Source organism: Equus przewalskii, chromosome 27 (assembly GCF_037783145.1).
Source record: "Equus przewalskii isolate Varuska chromosome 27, EquPr2, whole genome shotgun sequence".
In the NCBI taxonomy this organism is placed as follows: Eukaryota; Metazoa; Chordata; class Mammalia; order Perissodactyla; family Equidae; genus Equus; species Equus przewalskii.
In genome coordinates, this window is record NC_091857.1 from 32,667,485 (window position 1) to 32,691,604 (window position 24,120).

General features: G+C 46.4%; 1 protein-coding gene and 1 long non-coding RNA gene across 3 annotated transcripts in view; one reads left to right on the forward strand and one right to left on the reverse strand.

Annotated features, from left to right (window-relative positions):
* The window catches only part of LOC139079913 (uncharacterized), a 13,988-nt gene extending 12,840 nt beyond the window's left edge, over nucleotides 1-1,148 (reverse strand). The window contains exon 1 of the long non-coding RNA XR_011533942.1: nucleotides 1,065-1,148. This is a non-coding gene — a long non-coding RNA (uncharacterized lncRNA). The remainder of the gene's footprint in view (nucleotides 1-1,064) is intronic.
* CHAF1B (chromatin assembly factor 1 subunit B) lies at nucleotides 1,145-23,272 on the forward strand. Of its 2 annotated transcripts, none has more exons than XM_008519333.2 (14): nucleotides 1,145-1,293; nucleotides 2,142-2,334; nucleotides 2,781-2,913; nucleotides 4,472-4,589; nucleotides 4,976-5,079; nucleotides 8,570-8,666; nucleotides 10,043-10,127; nucleotides 11,433-11,526; nucleotides 14,116-14,185; nucleotides 14,281-14,372; nucleotides 17,073-17,241; nucleotides 18,055-18,486; nucleotides 20,126-20,220; nucleotides 21,190-23,272. In XM_008519333.2, the coding sequence occupies exons 2-14, from the start codon at nucleotides 2,209-2,211 to the stop codon at nucleotides 21,279-21,281; spliced, it is 1,707 nt and encodes a 568-aa protein (XP_008517555.2). In that variant the 5' UTR covers nucleotides 1,145-1,293; nucleotides 2,142-2,208; the 3' UTR covers nucleotides 21,282-23,272. The 2 variants fall into 2 exon arrangements, with proteins under 2 accessions (XP_008517555.2, XP_008517556.2); XM_008519334.2 differs by having other exon boundaries at nucleotides 1,287-2,014.
* Nucleotides 23,273-24,120: the final 848 nt, after the last annotated feature.

A 24,120-nucleotide genomic window follows, 5' to 3' on the forward strand; every position in this document is an offset into this window, starting at 1 on the left:
TTTATAACCACCTCTGCTAATTGAGGTATAATGTAAGCAATCCAGGAACTGAACAATCCCATAGCTTTGTACTCTCCAAAATGTTCTAGAAGCCAATATATAAAAAACAGAAATGTCAACTGTTGTTTGCAAAAAGAGGAAGAGACCTTGTTGACTTCAGTGCCATGATGTCTACAGAGAGGAGAGAGAAGAGGGAAACGGGGGTGGGAGAGTCACCTGGGGCAGGCTGGCATAGGGCAACACTCATTTTGCAGTCCCTTGGCCTTGAAGGCCCAGAAACCCGCTGTTAGTCTGTACAAGGAGAGTGTCTATCTGTCATCTCATCCAAACTCCCAGATTAGTTTGTGCAACCTGGATTCCAGCTAATTTAGAATGAGAGTAAAAACTGCCTTTGAAACACACACGTTCATATGACCTGCTCATTCACGTCCAAAGGTTTCCAGGCTAATTGCCCATCCATCCTTTTCCATCGGCTGTCCCATTGCTCCCCCTTTGTGCCTCTCCTGTCAACTGTGAGTTTCTTTAGCTTGAATCCCTATATCCCAGAGCTGCTTATCCAAAACTGTCACCTGAAGGCCATTTTAAATGCCCGCTTCTCTTCAAATCCTTTGAGCCTTCAGATTCAAAATAAGCTCATCCTCAGAACTGTAAGAGCACACTGTTCCTTTCACGCTCCTTGCACTTTATCTTTTTATTATAATTATTTGTGAACATGACTACAGGAGGCCAGAAGACAGTCTCTGGGTTTTATTGATGACTGAAACTCTAGAGGCCAAAACGGGGCCTGATACAGGTTACAGCTCTCAAATATTCGCTATACCAGTGAAACACTTGGTAGTCTTGGTCAGGTTTCAGAGTTACAGCCTCCCACCAGTCTTACAGGACAGCTCTTCTTTTCCCTTCCTGGACTGTAAATTCCCTGAGGGTAAGTCTGAGCTTCGCTCGCCACTGTGTATCCAGCGCGGGCATACGGTCCAGCACATAGCAGATGCTCAGTAAATATTTGCTAAAAGAATGAATCAACAAGGTAAAACGTGATTTAACTAATGGATTGATGAACTCACCCATTCTTCCACCCGTGCGTCGGTCCAGCAGGGAATTAGTGATTCTGACGACTCAGTGGCGCTGCACCACCCACTGCCTCCGGGCTGGGGCGGGGCGGCCTGTGGCTCCGCCCACGAGGAGGTGGGGCGTCCACGGAGCCCCGCCCACGCGGAGGCGTGGCCTGCGGCGCGCGGGAAGCGGCGCGCACGGCGGCGGGAGGGGCGCCGCTGACTTGCCGCGTCCCTTCAGGTACGGCTTCCCCGGCGCTGGGTCCGGCGGCCCCCGGGTCTCCCGGCCCCGCTAAGACGAGAGGCTCTCTCTGAGGGCGGGCCGTGGGGGCCCGGGAGAGCTCTGGAGGAGCGCGTGTTCAGGAGGCCGGTCTCCGTCCGGGCCCAGGCCCCGCGCGGCCTCCATCCCGCCAGGCCGGGTCGCGGCTTTCCGGGCCGAGCGCCCCGTCCCTTGCGGCTTCGGAAGGGGGGGTCCCCTCCCCCGGGCAGTCTCCTCCTTCTGGCGGCCCCCTGCCCCGGGCAGCCCCGCCCCTGGGAAGGAGGGGGTCCGCCGCGGCCCGGCCTCCAATCCCTGCGGCCTCCTCCCCGGAGCAGCCCCCTCCCCCTGGCAACCCCCTCCCTCGAGCAGCCCTCTCCTCCTGCAGCCCTCTGCCCTGGGCTGCCCTCTCCTGCAGTCCCCTCCTCCAGGCCGCCCCTTCCCCAGACAGCCCCTTTTCCCCGGGGCTGCCGCAGCCCCCTCTTCCTACAGGCCCCTCCCCCAGGCAGCCCCCTCCTCCTGCAGTCCCCTCCTCTAGGCTGCCCTTTGCCCGGGGCAGGCGCCCCGGAGGCAGTCGGGCAGCTGGCCCGGCCCCTTGATCTCTGCCTTGAGTGTTCCATTTTGTTTTTCCGGACGTAGCAGGAGAATAAACAGCCGCGGCTCAGCGAAGCCTTTTAGGTGGACCTTGCAAGGTGTAATGTTAGAGGTCAGCATTAACATCCTTTCCCGATACAGCGTGTGCTTTTAATGGTTAGCAGGGTGTCTGGCTCGGAATAAGTGTTCAATAAACCTTTCCTGCTATAATATTCATTTCATTACCAACGATTTTTCAGCTTTCCTCTGTCTTTGGGAAAAAACAGTGCCCGAGGAATTATTTTTGCCGCTTCAAGACACAGGAGGATGAAAGTCATCACTTGCGAAATAGCCTGGCACAACAAGGAGCCGGTGTACAGCCTGGACTTCCAGCATGGCACGGCCGGGAGGATCCACAGACTGGCGTCGGCAGGGGTGGACACCACTGTTCGGGTAAGTGGGGCGGAGACAGAAAGGCACCGGCAAGCACTATTGAATCAGCATTCTTCATTCTTTGATTTAAAACGAATGTCAACAAATTCCAGCTACTTCCTCGTCTAGCTCAGAGGGATAAATTCTCAGGGTCTTGAGTGATCAATGAAAGCAAAAGAGAGCAGCTTTCTTCGCTGGGTAATGTTCCACACGGTGATGTAACTGGATGCCCGTTATTTTGGAATCCTGAACCAGGTTCCTATTGGGGAACAATATGCACTAGAAGGAGGGAGGATAACAGGCAATTGGACTGTTCGTTTATGGTTCAGATAGAAGTCCCTTCCATTTACGTTGCAAAGGAAAAACTAAATTTTCTTCCTGAAAATAAGCATAGGGTTGTTTTAATATGCACAATATGGTAGGTGCTCACTATATGTTTCTCTGAGTGAATGTTTTGCTATCGACAGATCTGGAAGGTAGAAAAAGGACCAGATGGAAAGGCCATTGTGGAATTTTTGTCCAATCTTGCTCGCCATACCAAAGCGGTCAATGTGGTGCGTTTTTCTCCAAATGGGGAAATTTTAGCATCAGGAGGAGATGGTGAGTATTGCTGTACTTCAGAATTCATTAGAAACCAGATCCCTGTGTGTCTCATGTTAAATAGTGAGATGTGAGCTGGATAGCTTTTTTATTTTAGAGGTTGCTTGACTCTCTCAATCTGCCATTTAGGTAGTTTAGTAAAATATTCTGGGGAGTGTGAGCGGATAGAGGACAGCAAGCTTAAACTGAGACCCGTTTGAGAATGGCCCCTTTCCCACTTGCTCCCACTGGACTGTTTGGAGACAAGTAGGAAGGTGCTTGCCATTCTGTCAGAGTCCCAAGGCAACTGTTCTGGCCTTGTGTGATTGTTAGTTTAGTTTCTGTAGTGATCACAGTCCGTTCCGTGTCTCTGTGTAATTAATTAATTAGTTGGCTTAGGGAGTATCATCTAAGTGGCGCTATAAATTATATTTGTTCCGTGGAAGTGGATTGATTCATATTTTTTGCTTGTGCTTGAATGGCGTAAAACTGTACAGACAAAGTAAATCTTTTCACCGTGTTTTAGCATTAGTACAGTCTAGAAATCGGTACAAAATAAAACAGAAATCTCAGATTTTGTTAGAAGGAGGAAAAGAGACATGGTTGAGTTCGGTGCCATGGTGTCCAGAGAGAGAGAGTGAGTGTGTGTGTGTAGTAGGAACATCCCCTGGAGGAGGCTGGCAGAGTGTCTTCTGTGAGGTTGCACGGGGCAGCAGTCATTTTGCAAAGTCCTTTGGCCTTGGAGGCCCAGACACCTGCTGTTAGTCAGCACGTGGAGACTGTCCATCTGTCTGGGCTGGTCTCATCTCAGCCAAGCTCCCTGAGTAAGCTACACAACCAGGATCGCAGTTAACTTAGAATGAGAACGCATGTGTCCATACAGCCGGCTCATCCAGTCTCCTCCTATGAGTGTTCCTGAAAGGGAAGCTGAGTCACGGTCAGTAGGTTATGTCGTGGGCATGGAGTCAGTGTGGGGGGATAGAGCACTCAGACGCTCGATGATGTCAGGCTAAGGTATCTGATACTTCCATGATGATAATAGCTAACACATCTAGGGGCTTACCATGTGCCAGGCATTGTGTTATAAGTGCTTTATGCATATTAACTCACTTCATCCTCACAACCACCCTATGAGGGAGGTATACTGTTATTATTCCCATTTCACAGGGGAGGAGACTGAGGCCTCAAGATGGTAAGTAACTTGCTGAAGGTTACACAGCTAGGAACCATTTGCCAGCCCTCGCGTTGGTGGCTCTTTGTTGTTTTTTTTTTTTCCATTCAGCCATTTATAGGTTAGGCCTCTAGATTTGTGAATGTAGTCAGTCGCTTTGTGGTGGCGTTTTGCTAGCCTGAGACCCTTCTGTTTAAGGTGACTTTTGCATAGCTCTGATCTGATATGAGTTTGATTTTGTTTTACTTCAAAGGCAAACCTGCTTTTCCTGTCCTAATTCTTAGAAGTAAATCATCATGGCCATAGTGTCTATTTGAACAACATAAATATTTTTTAATACTCTAAAATTCCAGAAATGAAGAGGTGTGCAATAAAGCTTGGCTTATCTTTGATTGAATTGCTCCACAGATGCTGTCATTCTGTTGTGGAAGGTGAATGATAACAAGGAGCCAGAACAGATAGGTTTTCAGGATGAGGATGAGGCTCAGCTGAATAAGGAGAACTGGACTGTCGTAAAAACCCTGAGGTAATGTGGGAGGGACCACGGCCCTGATTCATCTTTACCATCTGAGTGCATTTGACTGATATGCATTTTGACTTTTATATCTAACTTAAAACTTTTACTTACGCAAGACAGAAATAAGAGAATAGTTTTAAAAGATAAAAACATGATTGAAATGGATTTTCTTATTTTCTGCTATAAAATTTTTCTTAGTAAAACTGAATCACTTTTAAAGAAGCAGATATCCTTGAAGATAGTATATTATAATTATGGCTAATGAAGTTCTGGTGGAAATTTCTAGAATCCCATTCTAATGTAAGGTCCCTGAGTTTGCCTTTAAATTTTTGATAGTTTTTCCTTCCTTGAGACAAGAATTGCTTCTTCTCCGTTTTTTCCTCTTTGGATTCTAGGGGCCACTTGGAAGATGTGTATGATATTTGCTGGGCAACTGACGGGAATTTAATGGCTTCTGCCTCTGTGGATAACACAGCCATCATATGGGACGTCAGTAAAGGTAGCTGATACGTTTTTGTTGTTATCAGGGGAAGGAATATTCTTTGTCTAAAAAACCTCCCCTGCTTTACCTTTAAAGGCAACGAGAAGAGTTCCTTTAGTGAACTAAAGTAGGTGGTTGGCTCAACAGGTCAGAGATTAGCCTCATATGCCATGGATCCAGCTCAGTTTTAAGGGCCCCAACCAGAATGCATGAGGCTTAGCAGTGGTGTCATGAGTTAGTGGTGCTGAAGCAAGGTGAGTCTCACATCCTGGGGATGCAGACATGAGGGGCGAGGTCTGATTCCTGCCTTCGTGAGCTTAGGATCTCAGGGAGATTAGCAAGTCATTATTGTTAATGGAGCATTGCGTGCTCATTGATGGGGTAGGTAGGATCAAGTTTCCATTTTAGGAGATGAAGGAAAGCCAGGGACATTTTGCAGGTTTTAGAGATCCTGTTCTCTAGCTGGGGAGAGAGCAGACGTGTGAGAAGTTGTAGCAGTATAAAAATAGCAGTGAAATGCCAAAAGCCAGTGGTGGCTATTGCCTAACAGCCGTGCAGTCCTCTGCTCCAGCTTGATGTGTTCTCCTTCACCCCCTGCTCTCCTCTGCTCTCACTTGCAGGCTGCCAGTTCTCCCACCCCCAGGTGCCCTGGCAGGAGTCCGGAGGTGGAGGGGCATTCCTGCCACAGCGCTGCGCCAGTCCACTTTTCATTCTCTCTGTAAAAGCCTCTCTTGTTTCTAGTTCTGTGCCACCCAGCTAACCACCCTCTCTCTTGCCTCATCTCTCACACTCTTTCTAATCAGTCCCAACATTCAGCAAAACAGAGGACCAGTGTCACTGTCTTCCTCTCTACCCCAGATCTGGCCATTGTCCTGGATCATTTCTGCCTCCTTGTGGACAGTCTCCATCCACTGCCCCCTGAAGCCAGTTGTAGTCACCTTGAACATTGCCAGCGTGCTGGGCACTATTTCGGGCAGTGGTAAAATACAGAAACAAAGTGGCTGCATTCTAGTGGGATGTCAGATGAATGTGCAAACAGGTTTAATGTAGCCTGTGGAAAGGGTTTGGATTCTATCCGAAGTGTGACAGCATGCTGCTGAAGGGTTTTGAGCGGTGGAGTAACCTGATTTTATTTACGTTTTAAAAAGATGTCCCTGGGTGGCACATGGCAAATCTATCTTTGGAGAACACAAGAGAAGAGAGGGAACCTGCTAGTGCTATAGAAGTAATTCAGGAGAGAAGTGATAATGGCTTGGGCTGTGGTGCTAGTGATGGAAGGGGTGAGAATGGGTTTGATTAGGATGTAATTTGAGGAAAAAGCTGATAGGATGATGATGCATTAGTGATAACGCCATGCTTTTTAATAACCAGGTGAATATTGGTGCCATTTCCTGAGATTAGGGACATGGTGGGGAAGGAGCAGTTTTGGCAGGGAGTGTGGAAGTCAGTGTCACATGCTGGATCTGTCATTTTTTGGCGGGGGGGGGAAGGCTTTCTTTTTTATTATATGTAACATAGGTAAAATTATTTAAAGTCAATAATTTTTTTTTTTTTTTTTTGGTGAGGAAGATTCTCCCTGAGCTAACATCTATTTCCAGTCCTCCTCGTTTTTTGCTTGAGGAAGATCAGCCCTGAGCTAATATCTGTGCCAGTCTCCCTCTAATTTGTATGTGGAATGTCTCCACAGCATGGCTGATGAGTGGAGTAGGTCTGCACCCAGGATCTAAACCTGCAAACCATGGGCCGCCAAAGCGGAGTTTGCAGAACTTGAACCACCCGGCCACAGGGCTGACCCCTAAAGTCAGTAAATTTTTATTTAAGGAATTTCACGTGTTGTGAATTTCACATGTTCTAGTGCCCATCACCTTAATTCCTCCAGTGTTTGAGTCCTAATCCTCAAGATAGCCTTTTCAAAAAGAACTTTTGCCTAATCCAGAGTTGTCAGGCAGTCGGTCCACAGTTCTCTTAGCTGGGCTTCTTTGAAGACTTCCGTGGTTTTAACTGCTCTGTCGGTGACATCTTAAGTCAGGTGTCCCGCTCTCCCACCAGAACCTTCGCCTTCAGTTCTCTCGCCACCTTTACTTCCTGCTCCTTTTCTTCCTAGAGCCCTCGGGTTCCCTGAGCTCCCTGTTTCCTGGTCTGTCAGCCCCTCCTGGCCTCTGTTATTTCCTCTGTCCAGCTTGCTCGCAAAGATGATCATTTATTAACCTAGTCAATTCCCTTGAACCCTTTTCTTCCATCTTACCCATCAAGACAAACCCCAACCCGGGACAGGGTTACAATGCCCCTTTTAGTTTCCTGGTCCCGGGCTGAGCCCAGCTGGTTAAACACCCGCCACCCTGCAGACTGAGCCACTACAGATTCTCCTCACCAGCCTCTGGTGGGGTCTTAGTGTCCCCCATCCCCTTTCACTCGTGAGGTGAGACCCCCCTCCTGTTCTCTCAGTAGCTCCCCCAAACCTCCACAGCTCTCTCCGTAAGCCCTCTTGTTAACCCCAGCCACCTTAATCTTAGCAGACTCCCCGAGGAGAGTTTGAAGGATGTCAGGTGGAGCAGAGAGGGCGGGACGGTTAGCCTGGCACCTGTGCGTTCCGTTTTCCGTCTCCAGGTCCCTGGCAGCTTTGGTGGGGGGTGGGGACTGAATGCAGCAGGTTGAGTGAATGCAAGGGGAGACAGTTGGAGAGTGAATGAGTGAGTGAGTGTAGACCACTCGCAGAGAAGAGGGTTTTGGATTTTTTTTTTTTTTAAAATGGCCAAGGCTTCCTAACTCCCTCCTCTGTTTATCCAGGTAATCGTTTGTGCTACTGGTTTCATCTTCCAGATATTTCCCCCAAAGTTCCTTTTCCATCCCTGTTAGCATTGCCCTGTTCCAGGCCCTCATCTCTCACCTGGTCTGTACACTTTTGGAAACTTCAGTTTCATCTTTATGATGCAGATCACTTCCCAGCTTAGGATTTTGCTGAAGTGTGATCCCCTTAGCCCACATCTTGAATACGCAGAGCCTTTTCCTTGTCCACAAAGGTCTCTGTGACATCCCACCTTTCCTCTTTGTCTTGCCCTCCTTGGACTCGCACCTTACCTGTTAGCAGTTCTCAGTGACTTATTGTTGCTCCGTGTGCCCAAGCTTTTACCCCGAGGATTTGCTTAGAATACCTTCTCCCCTTCGTTGACCCTCATGCTGCCTGACCTGGAGAACTGGACTCCGAGCTCATCTCCTTGCAGACCCTCACCCCGGCTTTGTCCGCTGCCCAGCTCCTCCATATCATGTTGCAGTGTGTTTGCCTGTCCATGGGTCCGTCTCTCCCACAAAGCTGTGAGCTCCTGGGGAGTGGGAACTGTGTGAAGTCATCTTTCTGTCCCCAGAGCCTGGCACAGGGTTAGCTACAGAGTGTCTCACTGACCGCCTGCTGAATTGTGGAATGGTAGAAAGGGAATAGTGTTTAAACTGTAGTTTATGCCCTTTGTGCTTGAGTAGGTTTTTGTAATGCTGTTGTGTGCTTTATTTGTAGGACAAAAGATCTCAATTTTTAACGAACATAAAAGTTATGTGCAAGGTATAACCTGGGATCCTTTGGGTCAGTATGTTGCTACCCTAAGCTGTGACAGGTACGTTGTGTTTGGTGAGTTGTCTTCATCTCTGTTTGCTTGAAATTTTCTGTAGAGGTATTTTTATCACAACGTAACCAATATAAACCATAGTCTAGCTTTGATTCTTCTGTTCCTGTTTTCATATAAAGCATTTGTTTTACTGTTATTCTTACAACGTAATAAGAAGTTGGAAACTAATTAGGGCAAGTGCCTTACACAAAGTTAGCACTTAGTAAATCTTTATTGAATGGGTGAATGAAAGCAGAAAGAGCTTTGAATTACATTTGAATTTCAAGGGCAACTTTTAAAGAAAAAGTCTCTTATAAATATGACTTAAGCAAGAAGAGGTACCTAGTGGTAGGCTTGGACTATTTATTTCATTTTTTGATTATAGTTTACTATTAGAGTGATTTTAATGACTTCATTTAAGTTAATATAGAAATAAAATATTTTGTCCTTTTTGAAGGGAGGTCTTATTGCTGTGTTTACTGGTATAATTGCATTTAATTGCATTCCTAGAACAAAGAATTGGAAAAAAAAATCAGGTGTCAGACATATTACTTCTCAGTCAAAATAGTCCTTTTGAATACTTATCTACCTACTTTTTTTCTAAGATTGTCACCTGAGCTAACATCTGTTGCCAATCATTTTTTTTTTCTCTTCTTCTTCCCTAAGCCTCCCAGTACATAGTTGTAGATTCTAGCTGTGAGTGCCTCTGGTTGTGCTATGTGGGATGCCACCTCAGCATGGCTTGGTGAGCGGTGCCATGTCCGCACCCAGGATCTGAACTGGTGAACCCTGGGCCGCCCCCCAACTACTTTTACTTATAGTAAATTTAGTTTCAGATGGCCCTGGAATGAAAGCAATATGGAAGAGTTACTGTTTATTTTTCATAAACGCTTGTGTTATATGCCAGGTGTCATTTATTTTCTGATATCATCCCTGTTTTAATCAGGCAATTAGGAGGGAAACAATCTGATAACTAGTGGGAAAGATACGAATTACTAACAACCAAATTTACCTGCTGGGGTTTTCTTTACTCTTGTAAATTCTTCAGGGCGAGACCATTTAACACAAAATAAACAAATTGCCACTGGGCTGAATGTCCAAGACCTGAAAAATCAGGCCAGGCCTGAAGTATATCTTACTTGAGAAGTCGAAACGTTCTGTGACAAATGAAATGATGACTGCTTTCCACTTCATTAGTGATATCCTCTAGGTCATTAATACTTGCTTCTGTCATAACTACTCAGTTAAGTGTGAAAGTCATTGGTAAACAGTTTTGCAGGCTGACAGTTATGTAAACAGTCTTCAGTGTTGGTAATAAATTATTTCTATGTGAAACAGAATTCATTTACTAGAAGAGATAAATCAGAATTTTCTTCTTTATTTAGGATCCTGAGGGTGTACAGCACACAGAAGAAGCGTGTGGCTTTTAATGTTTCAAAGATGCTGTCTGGAATAGGGGCTGAAGGAGAGGTATACCATATTTTGACGTTTCATTTTAGCAGGACTTCAGTTGATACTTAGGAAGTCATGAGCTCCTTCGTGTCTTGCAGCTAAATCACTGGTCTCCAGGACCCCATGCCAGAACCACAATAAGACTTCCTCTCAGACAGTCAAGCCTCAGTTACTGTCGTGGGCTGGTCTGTCTGGAAACAGGGACATCTGGGGGCTGGGGGACAGCTGATCATGGAGGATAGTGGTTCCCAACCCTAGTTGCACTGTGCAGTCACCTGAGAAGCATTAAAAAATATGGGTGCCTGAGCCCTACTCGCAGAGATATGATTCACTTGGCTAGAGGTAGGCAGGGCCTCTGGGATTCTGAGGTGCAGCAAGGGTCGAGCACTACCGACCTGGGAGGATCCCAGCTCTAGGCCACAGGAAGGCAGGGGAGTTGAGCATGGGGTTGTCTGGCCACAGGCAGTCCACTGTCTTGGGAAGTAGGTAGAGAACTCTGGTAGCAGACAGCAGGGACCCAGGCTTTGGGCTGGCATTCAGGAATAAGAAGGATTTTGACCCTTGAAAGAACTAGCTAATGAAAATAGGACCTGGTGCTAGAGGAATCAAGACTACTGAGGCAGCCACTGAGGTGAAAGGGAGCAAATCAGTTACTGGAACAAAAGAGGGACGTGGTGTGAATCCAGTCCTAGGGCGGCAGACTGAGGCAGTGTGGGCCTCGAGCCAGCCAGCACAGAGCCGCCACACGCTTCCAGTAGGAGGAGTAGTGGTTCCTTGGGCTCTTTAGAGTCAAATGCCTAATGTTTATAAAGTGTCAGTGAATGGTTTCACATAGTGTTCAAGAAATGTTGTTTGAAAAGACAATATGATGTGATTGCCAGTTTAATAACTGACTGTTTCTTTTTAAAAAGTGTTCATTCAGTTGGAAATTCTAAATGTATACACACAGATAACAAGCAGAGGGCTCCTAGTCATCTTGCTGCTTTCTTCCAGGCTCATTCCCCAGACAAACCACTGATGACAGTGTCGTGTGTGTTCTTACACAGGTTTTTTTTTTTTAACTAATTGTAGAACCACGTAAACACATATACGTATACATAAACACATACACATACACACTTAAATCTTTCCTTTAAAAAATGGGTGATCAGTTCATGAATGATTACTCTCGCAGTCTTGGATTATTTGATTTGTAATATGCTTCAGTTTCATTTATTATGTCAGGAATAAATGACAATGTGTAAAGAAAAGAATGTAGGAATTGATAAGCCTTTATTGTGAATGTAAAGATTTGGAATAATGTTTAAACTTTGTATACCACAGGCAAGAAGTTACCGGATGTTTCATGATGACAGCATGAAGTCGTTCTTTCGTAGATTGAGTTTTACTCCTGATGGATCTCTGCTCCTCACACCAGGTGTGTTTACCAAAGGTTTTCATTTAAAATCGGGTACCAGATGGGTGCCTGCTATCACCATTATTATTCTTTGTGGGGTTAACAAGTGCAGGAAAATGAGAAAACGAAGTTACAAAGATTGGAAAAGAAGAGAGCAAACTTTGTGATAGGATTATGTTTCTAGAAAAATCCAAGAGATTTAAAAAGTACTATCAGAATAAAAAAAAGTAATAGGTGGCTGGATATTGTGAAATACATAAAAACCTTTATCTTCTACACTATAATAAGTACTTAGAAACGTAAAAAAGAAAATGATTCCATTCATTATAGTGCAAAACCCATAAAACATGGGACTACATGGGAAAAAATTTAATAAGAAAGGCACAAAGCCTTTATGAAGAAGACTAGAAGGTCATATTGAAGGTTATAAAACAAGTTCTGAACAAATGGAAAGATATTTTATGTTCTAAAAATTAACATACTAATTGATTTCCAATTAGAATCTCACTAGAGGTGGTTTTTTTTTTTTTAACTTGATGATGTCTCAGCTTTGTTTAGGAGAATAAATGCTGAAGAATAGTCAAAAAAAGTATGAAAAATAAGAGTGATACTTGAGCAGGCATTTGCCTGATTAGATGTCAGAAGATACTGGAGTGCTACTGTAATCAAATCAACATGGTATTGGTATACGAATAAACATATAGATTAGTGGACCAGAACAGAGAATCCAGAAATAGATGCTGGGATAGAAGGGAATTTAGTATATGACCTGGGTGGTATTTCTGTGGGAAAAATAGATTATTGAGTGAATGGTGCTGGGATGTCCAGCTGTGTGGAAGAAAATTAAATTGGACCCCTAACTTATGTATAAAAAATAAATCCCAGGTGAATTCAGTACTTAAATATAAAAAGTAAAAATGTAAATCTCTTGCAAGAAAATCTAGGAGGACATTCTAGGAATGGGGACCCAGAAGCTCTTAAATGATAGCCCTATCTGACTATAATTGGCTGTAGAACTTTTGTATAGCAAAAATACAGAAAGTAAAATCAGTAGACAAATGATGGAACTCGAAAATAATGTTTAGGATACAGGAGACAGAAAACTAATGTATATCATATACAATGACTCTTCCAAATTGACAAGAAGAACAAAAAATAGAAGAAAAGAAAAACCCAGAAGAAATAAAATGAGTGAAGAGCACAAAAGGGCAGTTCACAGAAGAACAAATCTCCGTGTTCAGCACACATGGAGAAAGGTTGAGAAACTCAATAATAGGGAAATACGAATTAAAGTGACGCACAATTAGGTATCTCTTTGTTCTTTTCAGACTGGAAAAAATTGAAAATATCTATTGCCGATGAGCATGTGGAATGTGGGTGTTGCTATGGGAATAAGAATTGTGAGAGCCTTTTTGGAAAGCAGTCTGCTAACCATTAAATGCACGTACCCTTCAGCCAATCTGTTCCTCATCTGAGACTCAGTTCCTTAAGAAATGAAAACATAGTATGTAAGAGTATACGTGTAAGGGTGTTTATTGCAAGCATTGTTTGTAGTTGTAAAAAGACAAAAACAAAACAATAGTCATTAACGGAGGTTGGGTGAATGAAATGGTATTTTCATACCAGTGAATATTAGGCGGCTACTAAAAAAGAATGTTAGTGCTGTGCAAGTTAACTTTCATGAGTAACTGAGAAAAGCAAAATAAGGAAAAGTGTAAATAATACCCCATTTTGTAAAACAGACTAAAAACACCTCACCATATGAGTGTACGTGCGATTGAGTCTTAACACATTGAGTGATTATGTGAGCAGGGAGGAAATGCAGAAATGACGTCATGGTTTGTTCAAATGGATTACTTGGGGATGGAAGGATGGGGTGAGATGGGGAGAGAAAAGAAAGACTACTGATACTGTCGACTGCCCTCCCCAGTCGATATGAAGTGCTCACATGTAAGATTATATATGTGCGTATGTGTCTGAAGACATATTAACATAAAGCAGGGAGACGTTTCCAAGAGCAGCTGTGTTTGACAGTCGTTCTCGGACGAGGTCTGACCTGCTTTAAGTACATCCCAGGGTGAGTGTAGACTAGCTGTCAGATGTGGGCCACTCCCCAGAGCAAAGTCCGCTTCTGCAGTTGGCTGGAGATTTCAGCAGAGGGCTAGGTCTCCTGCAGCCTCCTGGCTCCATCAGGCAGATGGGAAGAGGCCCGAGTCTCAGCCTTTGAGTGGCAGCCGAGGTCGGAATCCAGGGAGAGAGCCGCGGCAGCTCCTCACAGGGCTTCAGCAGCAGCAGCTGGCTGGACTCTCAGAGGGCTTCTGGAGCAAGGGCTCCCCGCTCTGTGTTCTTGCTGCCCAGGCCTGGAAGCGGCTCTGGGGCGGCCGAGCCCCTCAGATGAGATGACACACGGGTGGAAGTGGTGTAAGGGCTGAGCCCAGACTATGACGGGATGTTTGCATTTGTCCTCCGTCACAAAAACATTGTCCAGGGAATACATCTATCGGGGAAAATATTTTACAAATACTTGATTGCTCTTGGGTTTTTGCTGGTGAACTGTGTAATGAAACAGTCTTCCCTTCCTCTTCCTCCTTCCTTCCTCTGCCGTCCCAGCTGGGTGCGTGGAGTCTGGTGAAAATGTAACGAATACCACTTATGTTTTCTCCAGGAAAAATCTTAAAAGGTATGCACTTGAAGACGTGTTTGAAATGTCTCCCCTTTCTTTTTCCTTTCGTTGAGTAACAGTGCCTCTTCCTAAAACCATGGTCAATCTTTCAGGCCTGTTGCTCATCTTCCGTGTCCTGGAAAAGCGACGCTTGCTGTTCGCTGCTGTCCCGTCTACTTTGAGTTGAGGCCGGGGGTGGAACCAGGTACGTTGGAAGCACAGGGGCTGTGCTATGTTTTCTCTCTGGGGCAGGTCACCAGGTCGGGTGGTGATTTGGATTTTGACTTGTGGGGAAGGTGAGTATGTGGGTTTGGTTCATTTTAGTTACTCTTAAGAGCTGGAACAAAGGCTGACGTCTCCAAACTGTGTTTCAGTTTTTTTGCGTTGTCTGGAATAAACTGTCTTTGCTTAAAGCAACTTTACAGGAATAAAAGTACTAGTATTGTTTTTCTACCAAACCAGGTTGAATGTCATTCATTATCGATTTCTTTTGCCATAAAATAACGTATGAATTGGATTTTTGTTTTTTAATTTTTTTTCTCCACTGGCTGCTTTTAGTATTTTTCCCTTTATCAGTGACTTTAAGCAGTCTGATTATGATGTGCCTTGAGGTAATTTTCTTCATGTTTCTTGTGTTTGGGGTTCATTGAACTTTTTAGATATATGAGCTTATAGTCATCAAATTGGGAGATTTCAGCCATTATTTCTTCAAACATTTTTTCTGTCACCCCCTCTCTCTCCTCTTCGGGGGCTCCAACTACACATGTTTAGGCCATTTGAAAGTACCTCCCATCTTACTGATGCTGTTTACTTTGTGTAATCTGCCCTTGGTGCCATCAGTGTATTTTCCATCTGTGACGTTGTAGTTTTCATCTCTAGAAGTTCAGTTTGGGTCCTTCTTACATATTCCATGTCTCTATTTAACATGCTCCATCTTTCCTCTTGCTGCTGGAGCATGTGGAATAGTTTTTTTTAAAGATTTTATTTCTCCTTTTTCTCCCCAACTCTCCCAGTACATAGTTGTATATTCTAGTTGTGAGTGCCTCTGGTTGTGCTATATGGGACGCTGCCTCAGCATGGCCTGATGAGCAGTGCTAGGTCTGCGCCCAGGATCCAAACCAGCGAAACCCTGGGTCGCTGAAGTGGAGCGCGAGAACTTAACCACTCGGCCACGGGGCCGGCCCCATGTACTAACTCTTTTAATGTCTTTGTGTACAAAGGGTTGGTTTTGATTCTTTTTCTCCTCACTGTGGGTCATATTTTCCTGCTCCTCTGCATGCCTGGTAATTTTTTATTAGGTGTCAGACAGTGTGAATTTTACTTAGTGGATGCTGGATATATTTTATTCTTACAGATATTCTTGCGCTTTGTTCTGGGATGCAGTGAAGCTTTTTGGAAACGTTTGCTTCTTTTTTTTTTTCTTTGAGGAAAATTAGCCCTGAGCTAACTACTGCCAGTCCTCTTTTTGCTGAGGAAGACTGGTCCTGAGCTAACATCCATGCCCATCTTCCTCTACTTTATATGTGGGACGCCTGCCACAGCATGGCTTGCCAAGCAGTGCCATGTCCGCACCCAGCATCTGAACCAGTGAATCCCAGGCTACTGAAGTGGAACATGCGAACCTAGCCACTGCGCCACCGGGCTGGCCCTGGAAACGTTTGCTTCCGATGGGTCTTGCTGTTGGACTTTGTTAGGTGCAATCACAGCAGCATTTATCGGGGCTGATTTCCCCACGACTGAGGCAGAGCCCTCTGGGGATTCTAATCGATACCCCATGAAACAGGGAGGTTTCCACCCTGGCTGGTGGGGACATACACTGTTTCTGGCCATGCATGAGCTTCAGGGACTGCTCTTTCTTTCCTGTAGTCCTTGCTCTGGCCTTGGGTCATTTCCTCATACGCTCGTGCTGACCAGAGCCCAGCAGAAGACTCCGAGGGCCCCACAGGGCTCTGTGGCTCTCCCGCCCCTGCTCCTCCACCCTGTGAGCCCCACTGCCCTGGCCTGCCTGGACTCCCAGCTCCATCTTCTCAGCTCAGGGTGGCTGCTGGGCACTGCCTGGCTCCCTCCACCTTTGCTGGGCCTGGAAACCCCAGGCAGTGAGCGGAGGCAACTGTGGGATTCGCCTTGTTTGTTTCCCATCTCTCAGGGATCACTTTCCTTCATTGCCTGATTGTCAGTGTCTTAAAAAATGTTGTTTCATGTGTTTTGCCTGGTATTTTAGTAGTTTCAGGTGGGAGGGTAAATTGAGACCTGTTACTCCATGGCTTGAAGCAGAAGCTGTTTTAACGTTTTAATCCTTTATGTGAGTGAAGATACTGTGACTATATAGTGTTTTTGTGTGTGTAAGGAAGTTTGGCCCTGAGCTAACATCTGTGCCAGTCTTCCTCTATTTTATGTGGGACACCACCACGGCATGGCTTGACAGGTGGTGCTAGGTCTGTACCTGGGATCTGAACCTGTGAACCCTGGCCCGCTGAAGCGGAGCACGCAAACTTAACCACTGCACCGCCAGGCTGGCCCCTTAGTTAACTTGAAAGAGCGTTAAAATGCTTCTTGATAAAATGTTTCCATGAGACTCTTATTTTTCCTTATCAGAAAGTGACCCCTCAGGTTGACTCGCCTCTTTCCCACATCTTTTCTTTTCTCTTCTTTTGGGACCTCAGGTGCCTGTGATTCTTGGATCATGACACTGTGTCCTCATTGGCTCATGCATGGTTCTCCTTTATTCACATATAAAATAATAGAACTGAATTCTTTTGTAAAGCAGATAGCAAACTAGTCTTTAGTAAAATTATGTCATTGATGTCCCATGGAAGAGGGCTTCTGGGGGGAATTTTTTATTTGTTTCCTTTGGGAACTCTGTTTTCGCTTGTTTCACTTCCCTTTCTTTGTCCCCGTTCCCCAGATGCAGACGGACCCCCACAGGAGGCAGGTGTGGAGCTGGTGAGCCTGCCCTACCGCTTGGTGTTTGCTGTGGCATCCGAAGACTCTGTGCTCCTGTACGACACCCAGCAGCTGTTCCCTTTTGGTTATGTGTCTAATATACATTACCACACCCTGAGTGACCTTTCCTGGTGAGTGGCTGGGGCAGAGGAAGGGGGATGGGGGAGCTACCATGCACATTACCCTGGAGGAGACGCTTGGGTCAGGGAGCCTGTCATCACTACAGGTGGCTTTTTTGGCCCTTACTTACCAATTTTTTTAAGGGAATCAACATGAGGAGGAAAACCACTTCTAATTTGCCGTGACACTGCTTCCTGTTGTAATGGCAGTGGGTGCTGATGCTGCGCACTGTGCCCTGTGGGGTTTGTCTAATTCTCGTACACTGAGGGCAGCCCCATGGGCTCCCTGGTCATTTGGGATCTTGCCAGGCCCTCCACGAGGAAGCCCACACCTGAAGCCCCTGCTGCCCACAAAGGGAGGGGCCCCAGAACCGTGCCTATCCTGAGGCTTGCCTTGCACTCGCCTTTCTGCATGAGGTCCTCAGCGCCCCGGGTCCCATTCAGACTCCACAGCCTGCTGGGCTCAGCTCGAGCTCCAGCCGAGGCCTGGCCCCCCCCCACCCCATCTAGTTCTTGCTCTTTTTCTCTTAATTTTCTTTTTACCTTGGCGAAAAAAAGATCATCTCACCTTAATTCAGGTGACTTTGACGACAGTGCAGAGATGTTGCGGTGCCTTCGAAGATGAAGGTGGGCTGGGGAAGGAAAGAGTGAGTGAGGAGCTCGCACAAACCTTTCTGAGTCACAATTTTTTCCCTGACTGTTGCCTTCAAACAAAGCTTGTGATTTTGCTTGAATTTCCATTTTCTAACTAGTAATGAGAGTGTTAGGAGTGGCCTGTAGATTTTGGTAAGGTTTCTAACTTTTTCTCCTATTTTGGGAACAAAGGTCCAGCGATGGGGCCTTCCTGGCCATTTCTTCCACGGATGGTTATTGTTCATTCGTGACATTTGAGAAGGATGAACTTGGAATACCTTTGAAAGAGAAGCCAGTTTTGAGCGTGAGAACTCCTGATACAGCAAAGAAAACTAAGAGCCAGACACCCCAGGGGTCTTTGCCAGGACCCAGGCTGGCAGAGGGAACCCCCACCAGCAGAACCCAAGACCCCAGCAGTCCGGGTACACCCCCCCCTCAGGTGAAACAGTCTCCAGCCTCAACAGCGGCCAAGGACACCCCTGGGACTGCTCCCGGTGCCAGAAGCTCCTTGCCAGGATCTTCAGAGGAGAAGACCCTGCAGCCCAGCAGTCAGAATGTGAAAGCCCACCCATCCCGGAGGGTCACTCTGAACACACTGCAGGCCTGGAGCAAGACCACACCCCGGTAAGACTTCTGATGGAAGAGGAAATTGTTATTGCAATTGAACACAAAATGCGGACTGAGTGCCCCCAACCTTTCGTAGGTGAAATTCCACCCAGCAGGTACTCGTACTGCCACCAGAGAGAGTTCTTAACGTCAAATCTGAGAGGGCCACTGCCCTGCTTGGAGACCTCTGTGGGTCCCCGTCTCCTACCTGTCGGATAAGGTCCAGACTCGTGTCCACGGCACGTGGATGGACTGGTTGCAGCCTGCCACCCAGGACTGTGGCCGCTCACTCTCCTTCACTCTGTGTGCCTTAATCTCCAGCCCGACTCTGAAAGTCGGGTTCCTAGACATACTCCACCCTGGAGCCTCTGTGCCTTTCCCTGACTCCGGGAAGCCCTGGACCTCTGTTCCCCTGGGTGACACTGGAGTCCTCCTGAAAGACCCATTTGGCTGTCCCTTCAGCCCTTTTCTCTGTCACAAACACATCGCATTCAGTAGCTGGTGTTGGGTTTATACCTCTGTTTCCCCTGTTAGATTAAAAGGCCCTTAAGGCAGGAAGCTTGTCCCCAGTCTTTATCTGTGTTCTCTCGCCTGGAAGAGTAATGAGCACTTCACAATAGGTAGGAATCCAAGGAGGGTCTGCTTGAGGCAAGTTTTGTCCCGTCCAGCAGACTGGCTCGTGGTGGTATGGCTGGTCTGATAACAAGAGTCTCCAGGTGATGCCCCAGTTGTGTGCTTCCATGTTCACGTCGGTCTGCTCATTAACACGGCCGAGTTCCTGCTGGTGCTGCAGACGGGACTGCTTAACACAGTCCCCTGTCACCCAGCAGTAACCTCCAGCTTCCTTTCCCTTGGAACTGAGAGAGAAGTTATCCCCTCCGACTCTGTATGAGGCCTTCTCCAGAGTCCTTCCACCTCTAACCTTCCCGATAATCTACACTGGGAGGCGGCCTGGGGTGGGGGTGATGGAAGATGATAGAGGCACTGTCGTCTCTCACGTTCTCTGCTGCGTTCACTTGACTTCATCGGCAGATCCATAGCATGGCTTGGGTGTAGTGTTTGGCTCTTTTTGAGTCTCTGATTTCTTTCCGCAGGCTAGCAAAGGTTTTTTTTTTTTTTTTTTTTTAATTTTCCTATTTGTTTTTAGGTGGGGGAAGCAAGTGTGAAGCTCTTCTTTGAAATATTCTTGGCATTCAAGTTTTTCCCCTCTTAATTTCTTGCAAGCTCCTTGCATTTGTAATCGTTTTTTTAAAAAAATAATAGTTGTTGAAAGTTGACTGTGATTTTAAAAAAGAATTATCTATGTTTTGGAGCTGTCCATAGTAGAAACAATGTCTGAGGACCTTTTCTATGCAGCATCCAGCCAGGTGTTCAGCATACCACTGGTAATTAACAAAACACGGGCTTTGAAACTCTTGGATGACTGGTTAAGGTCTAAGTTGACTACTATAAATGTGATAGTTTAAGTAGTACATGAACATAATCCTTAGTTACTACATAAGTGGGCACATCAACATTATATTTAATGCCTTGCATGATATGATCAGCTGAAAATTTTAACTATTTCCTTTGGTTAGTTTTGAAATTGGTATACATGAACAATTCCTATGACACTATTGAGCCATGTACCCATTTTCTTCTTCTTTTTTTAATCAAGGAGAATAAACTTAATACCCTTAAAGACAGACACTCCACTGAATTCTGTACCAAACAGTATAATTTCCACCTCTGCCACAGAAGAAGTTCAATCAGGTAAGTTATGCTGTTATTGGTTTAATGTAATTAAAGAGGGAATATCTTCTCTTTTGTTCCTTTGGAAATTCACACCACCTAATTTTAAGTGAGTTCTGAAGGAGCAAGGATGCATCTTACTAGACCCGTCATTTAAACTCACTGCGTGCCTACTGTTCTCAGTGGGGAGATGACCTTCCGGTGGAAGCCCTCACTGTGAGGTCGATGGTGCGTCCAGGAGATGCTATAGTCAGAATTCTCAGCCTCAGCACTGCTGACAATCTGGGCTGGAAAATTCTTTGTTGTGGGAGCTGTCCTGTGATTGTAGGATCTGGGTGCTGGTACCTCCCCACTCTTGACATTCTAAAATGTCACTCAATAGCACAACCAGAGGCACTTACAACTAGAATGTACAACCATATACCGGGGGGCTTTGGGGAGAAGAAGAAGAAGAAGAAGAAAAAACAGAAGAAGATGGGCAACAGATGTTAGCTCAGATGCCAATCTTTAAAAAAAAAAAAGTCACTAGACATTGCCCATGGGCCGGCCTGCTGGTGAAGCGGTTAAGTACATACATTCCGCTTTGGCGGCCTGGGGTTCGCTGGTTCAGATCCTGGGTGTGGACATGGCACCGCTTGGCAAGCCATGCTGTGGTAGGCATCCCACATATAAAGTAAAGGAAGATGGGTGTGGATGTTAGCTCAGGGCCAGTCTTCCTCAGCAAAACGAGGAGGATTGGCAGCAGTTAGCTCAGGGCTAATCTTCCTCAAAACAAAACAAAACAAAAAAACAAAAGACATTGCCCACTATCCCTTGGGAGGCAGAATGGCCCCTGGTTGAGAACCACTGGTATAGATCCTTCCCCTTATTTCCATATACGACCTCGCTGGGCAGTTCACTGCCTTGTCTGGGCACAAAAGTTGTTTTGTAAACATCTGCTCTTAAAGAAGTCTTCACTTACTTGCCAACCTGTGTGTGTTAATGTTTCAGAGATGCCTGGAGACCCTCAGGGCAGTCCTCCGGAGCCAAAGCGACCCAGACTCAGTGAACACAAAGAAGGCCCCCAGGGTCAGGACCCTTGAGGAGACCTGTCTTGTGCTTGAAGGCTGCCAGGTCTGGGACCCCCATGCCCACAGGGAAGGGGCCTGGGCTGAAAACACCTGAGATCAGTGACATCAGATGGAGCCTGAGGGACACTCGTAAATCGATTTCTGTAACGGGAGATACACAAGCACTGGTTTTTCTCCAGAAATATCTGGTATTCAGTATACGTTTTTACCTCAGAGATGTGAACATTTAGTAGACTAAATCCTCTTTTTGATGAGTTTCTGAAACTGGAACAGTTCACCATTATCTAGTGTGAAAATCAGTAAATCTTCCCTTGAAATATTTGGATGGAGGTACAGACACTTTATGGGTGGAATCCTAATGCTGGAATTAGCAGAGAAGGTTATTGGAGAAGGTCGAATTTTAGAGTGTATGAATGATTATTAGATTTAGCTTCTAAATAGTTGATTAATTTTTGGAACTTTGTTATGTTTGCTTTCTGATCTTAAAGGTAATAATGCTCATTCTAAAAAGTAGAGTGAAGTAGGAAAAAATAGGCTGGAGGTGAGAATCACTCATTGTCATCTCAGCACAAGGAGGAACCCTTGTTGCTGTTTTGGCGTATTTCCTTCTTAACATTTCTATGGTTCTAATTTTTTTTTTAAAGGGAGATAGTTGAGATTTTACTTTAGATAGAATTTGGTATCCAAATAGGTTAACTTTTTAGATTGATTTTTCAAAGCAAAAAAAGGAACTTTACTTAGCCGTTTACGCCTCTGCCTTTGCTTTCTCTGGTCCCTGGGGCGAGGACCTGTTCTCTTTCTCTGTTGGGCGTAAACGTGAGACATAAAGCGCTGCTGTTGGCTGAGGAGGCAGTCACACATGGAGCCTCCTCCTAGCTCAGGGACCCTGCGTCGTGTGACTGAAGGGCTGGTGGTCCTCTGGCAACTGGCTGGAACCTGGTTTAGAAACTGCGCAGGTGCTTCACATTGAGAAGGGCCTTAGAGTTGAATTTCGTGATGCTCACTGGCTGTCAGTTTGGCCTAATGAACATGATGAGTCATGAGGGTTCTCTACTCGGGCTTTCTTCCCATCTGAGAGAGATCAAAGTGTCCAGGACCCACCAATCAAGTCTCTGACAGGAAGCTGGCTGAGGAGTGGAAGAATGTGCCCTTTCTCATTCAACTCAGCAGCAACAAAGAGAAGAATTTGATGCTTCTTTCCATTTGTTGCTTAATCCACAACCTGGTTAACCAGAAAAGAGTTTGCCTTCCAGATGGGAAAGTGGCAAACTGGGGATAATTTCCAATGTAGAGAATTGGAAGGTGGATAGACGCATAGCTGTAATAATGCAGGTGTGGGTCACATTCACTATGAAGAGATTTTAAAATGCCAAATAGTATCTGAACCGGTGGATTGAAATTACCCAGAAAGCCGACAGAAATGCTGATGCCTGGTTCTGCCTCCAGAGGGTCTGGCCTGATTGGTCTGGGGCATGATCCGAACATCAAGATTCCCTTAAAGCTCCTCCACTAATTCTGATGCGCAGCCAAGATTGGGAAATCCTAAAAGAAAAGCTTTCCCTGGATCTGGCCTCTTCTGGTTAAATGCTTTCCCACTGGAAGCTTTTTCTTGCTTATCTCTGGTTCAGAATCGCAGAAAACCAGCTCCTTTACCAGGGCTGCCAAACCGAAAGGATGGTGTGTGGGAGATGCCGCTTTTCAGAGAAAAGGATGGTTTGAAACTTACTTTGGCTGGAGTGAGGTGTATTTTGTAGTCGTTGGCCCCTGTGCAAACCAGCGTGATGAGGCTTCTCAATGGGAGGGCCTGCCTCCCTGGCACACCTGGTCAGGCGTGATGCTCGGTTCTACACAGCCGTCTCTGGTGCAGCAATAGCAGGAGGGGGGGAGGCAGGGCGCACCTTCGCCCTGAAGCATGTATTTATGGACCTGACTCCCTGCCCCTTCGTCAGCTGTCACCTCGAATATAAATGACAGAATCAGCAGTAAAAGCCCAGGTGATGGTGTGTCAGTGTCCTGATCGATGCCGCCTGCTTCGCTCCCGATGGGTTACTGGGAAGCCTTCTGCAGAGGGAGCCCTGCCTGAAGCTGGGGCGGTATCCAGTATCCCCTCCACAGATGGCTGAGGTCTGAGGGAACTTTCTCACCATTCTGGAGTCATCGTTGGGTGGGGTGTGTGGGTGTTTTGCACAGTGTGGCCAGGGACCTCGGGCAGCTCTGCTCTCAGGTCTGGATCCCTGCTGCTAGGTGGCCAGAAGCAGGTGAGGCTTGCCGAGACTGCTCAGGAGATCCTGATGTGCGTTCCCTGGCATCTGGGAGTGTGACGGTGGGGACCGGGGTCTGCCCCTCACCTGTGTGTCTGACGGAGGAGAGCTGGTAGGGTTGTCTGGGCAGCGTGAGGAGAGGGGGCAGGAGAGGGTGAAGCCTCCGTTACATCCCGGGCACACGGTGGGCAGGGATGTGTGGGGCCTCCTCAGCGCCCACAGTGGGTGACCAGGCCCAAGCCATCGTGAAGGGGGCCTCCCCAAGCAGGGTGTCCACCAGGACAAGGGCACTGGGGCGGAAAGAGTCAGAAAGGGTGTGCCACAGGGGCAGGGGCGTGAGTCACATCCAGTCCTCCATTGACTCGTTTTTGCACCCCTGCAGACTCTTCTGTTGTCCTTGCTGAGCACTCACATCTGCCTTTAATGGTGCCATTGACCCTTCTTAACAAAATAGGTGTAGTGTCCATTTAGACAACGTGGGTCCCGAGTCCTTGGCTCTGGAAACTTCAAGTGGTGGGAGTGGGTGGGGACTGGCCCATCCCCCTTTCCCACCTGGAATCTCCTGGCACTCCTGCATCTTCCCTTGTGTG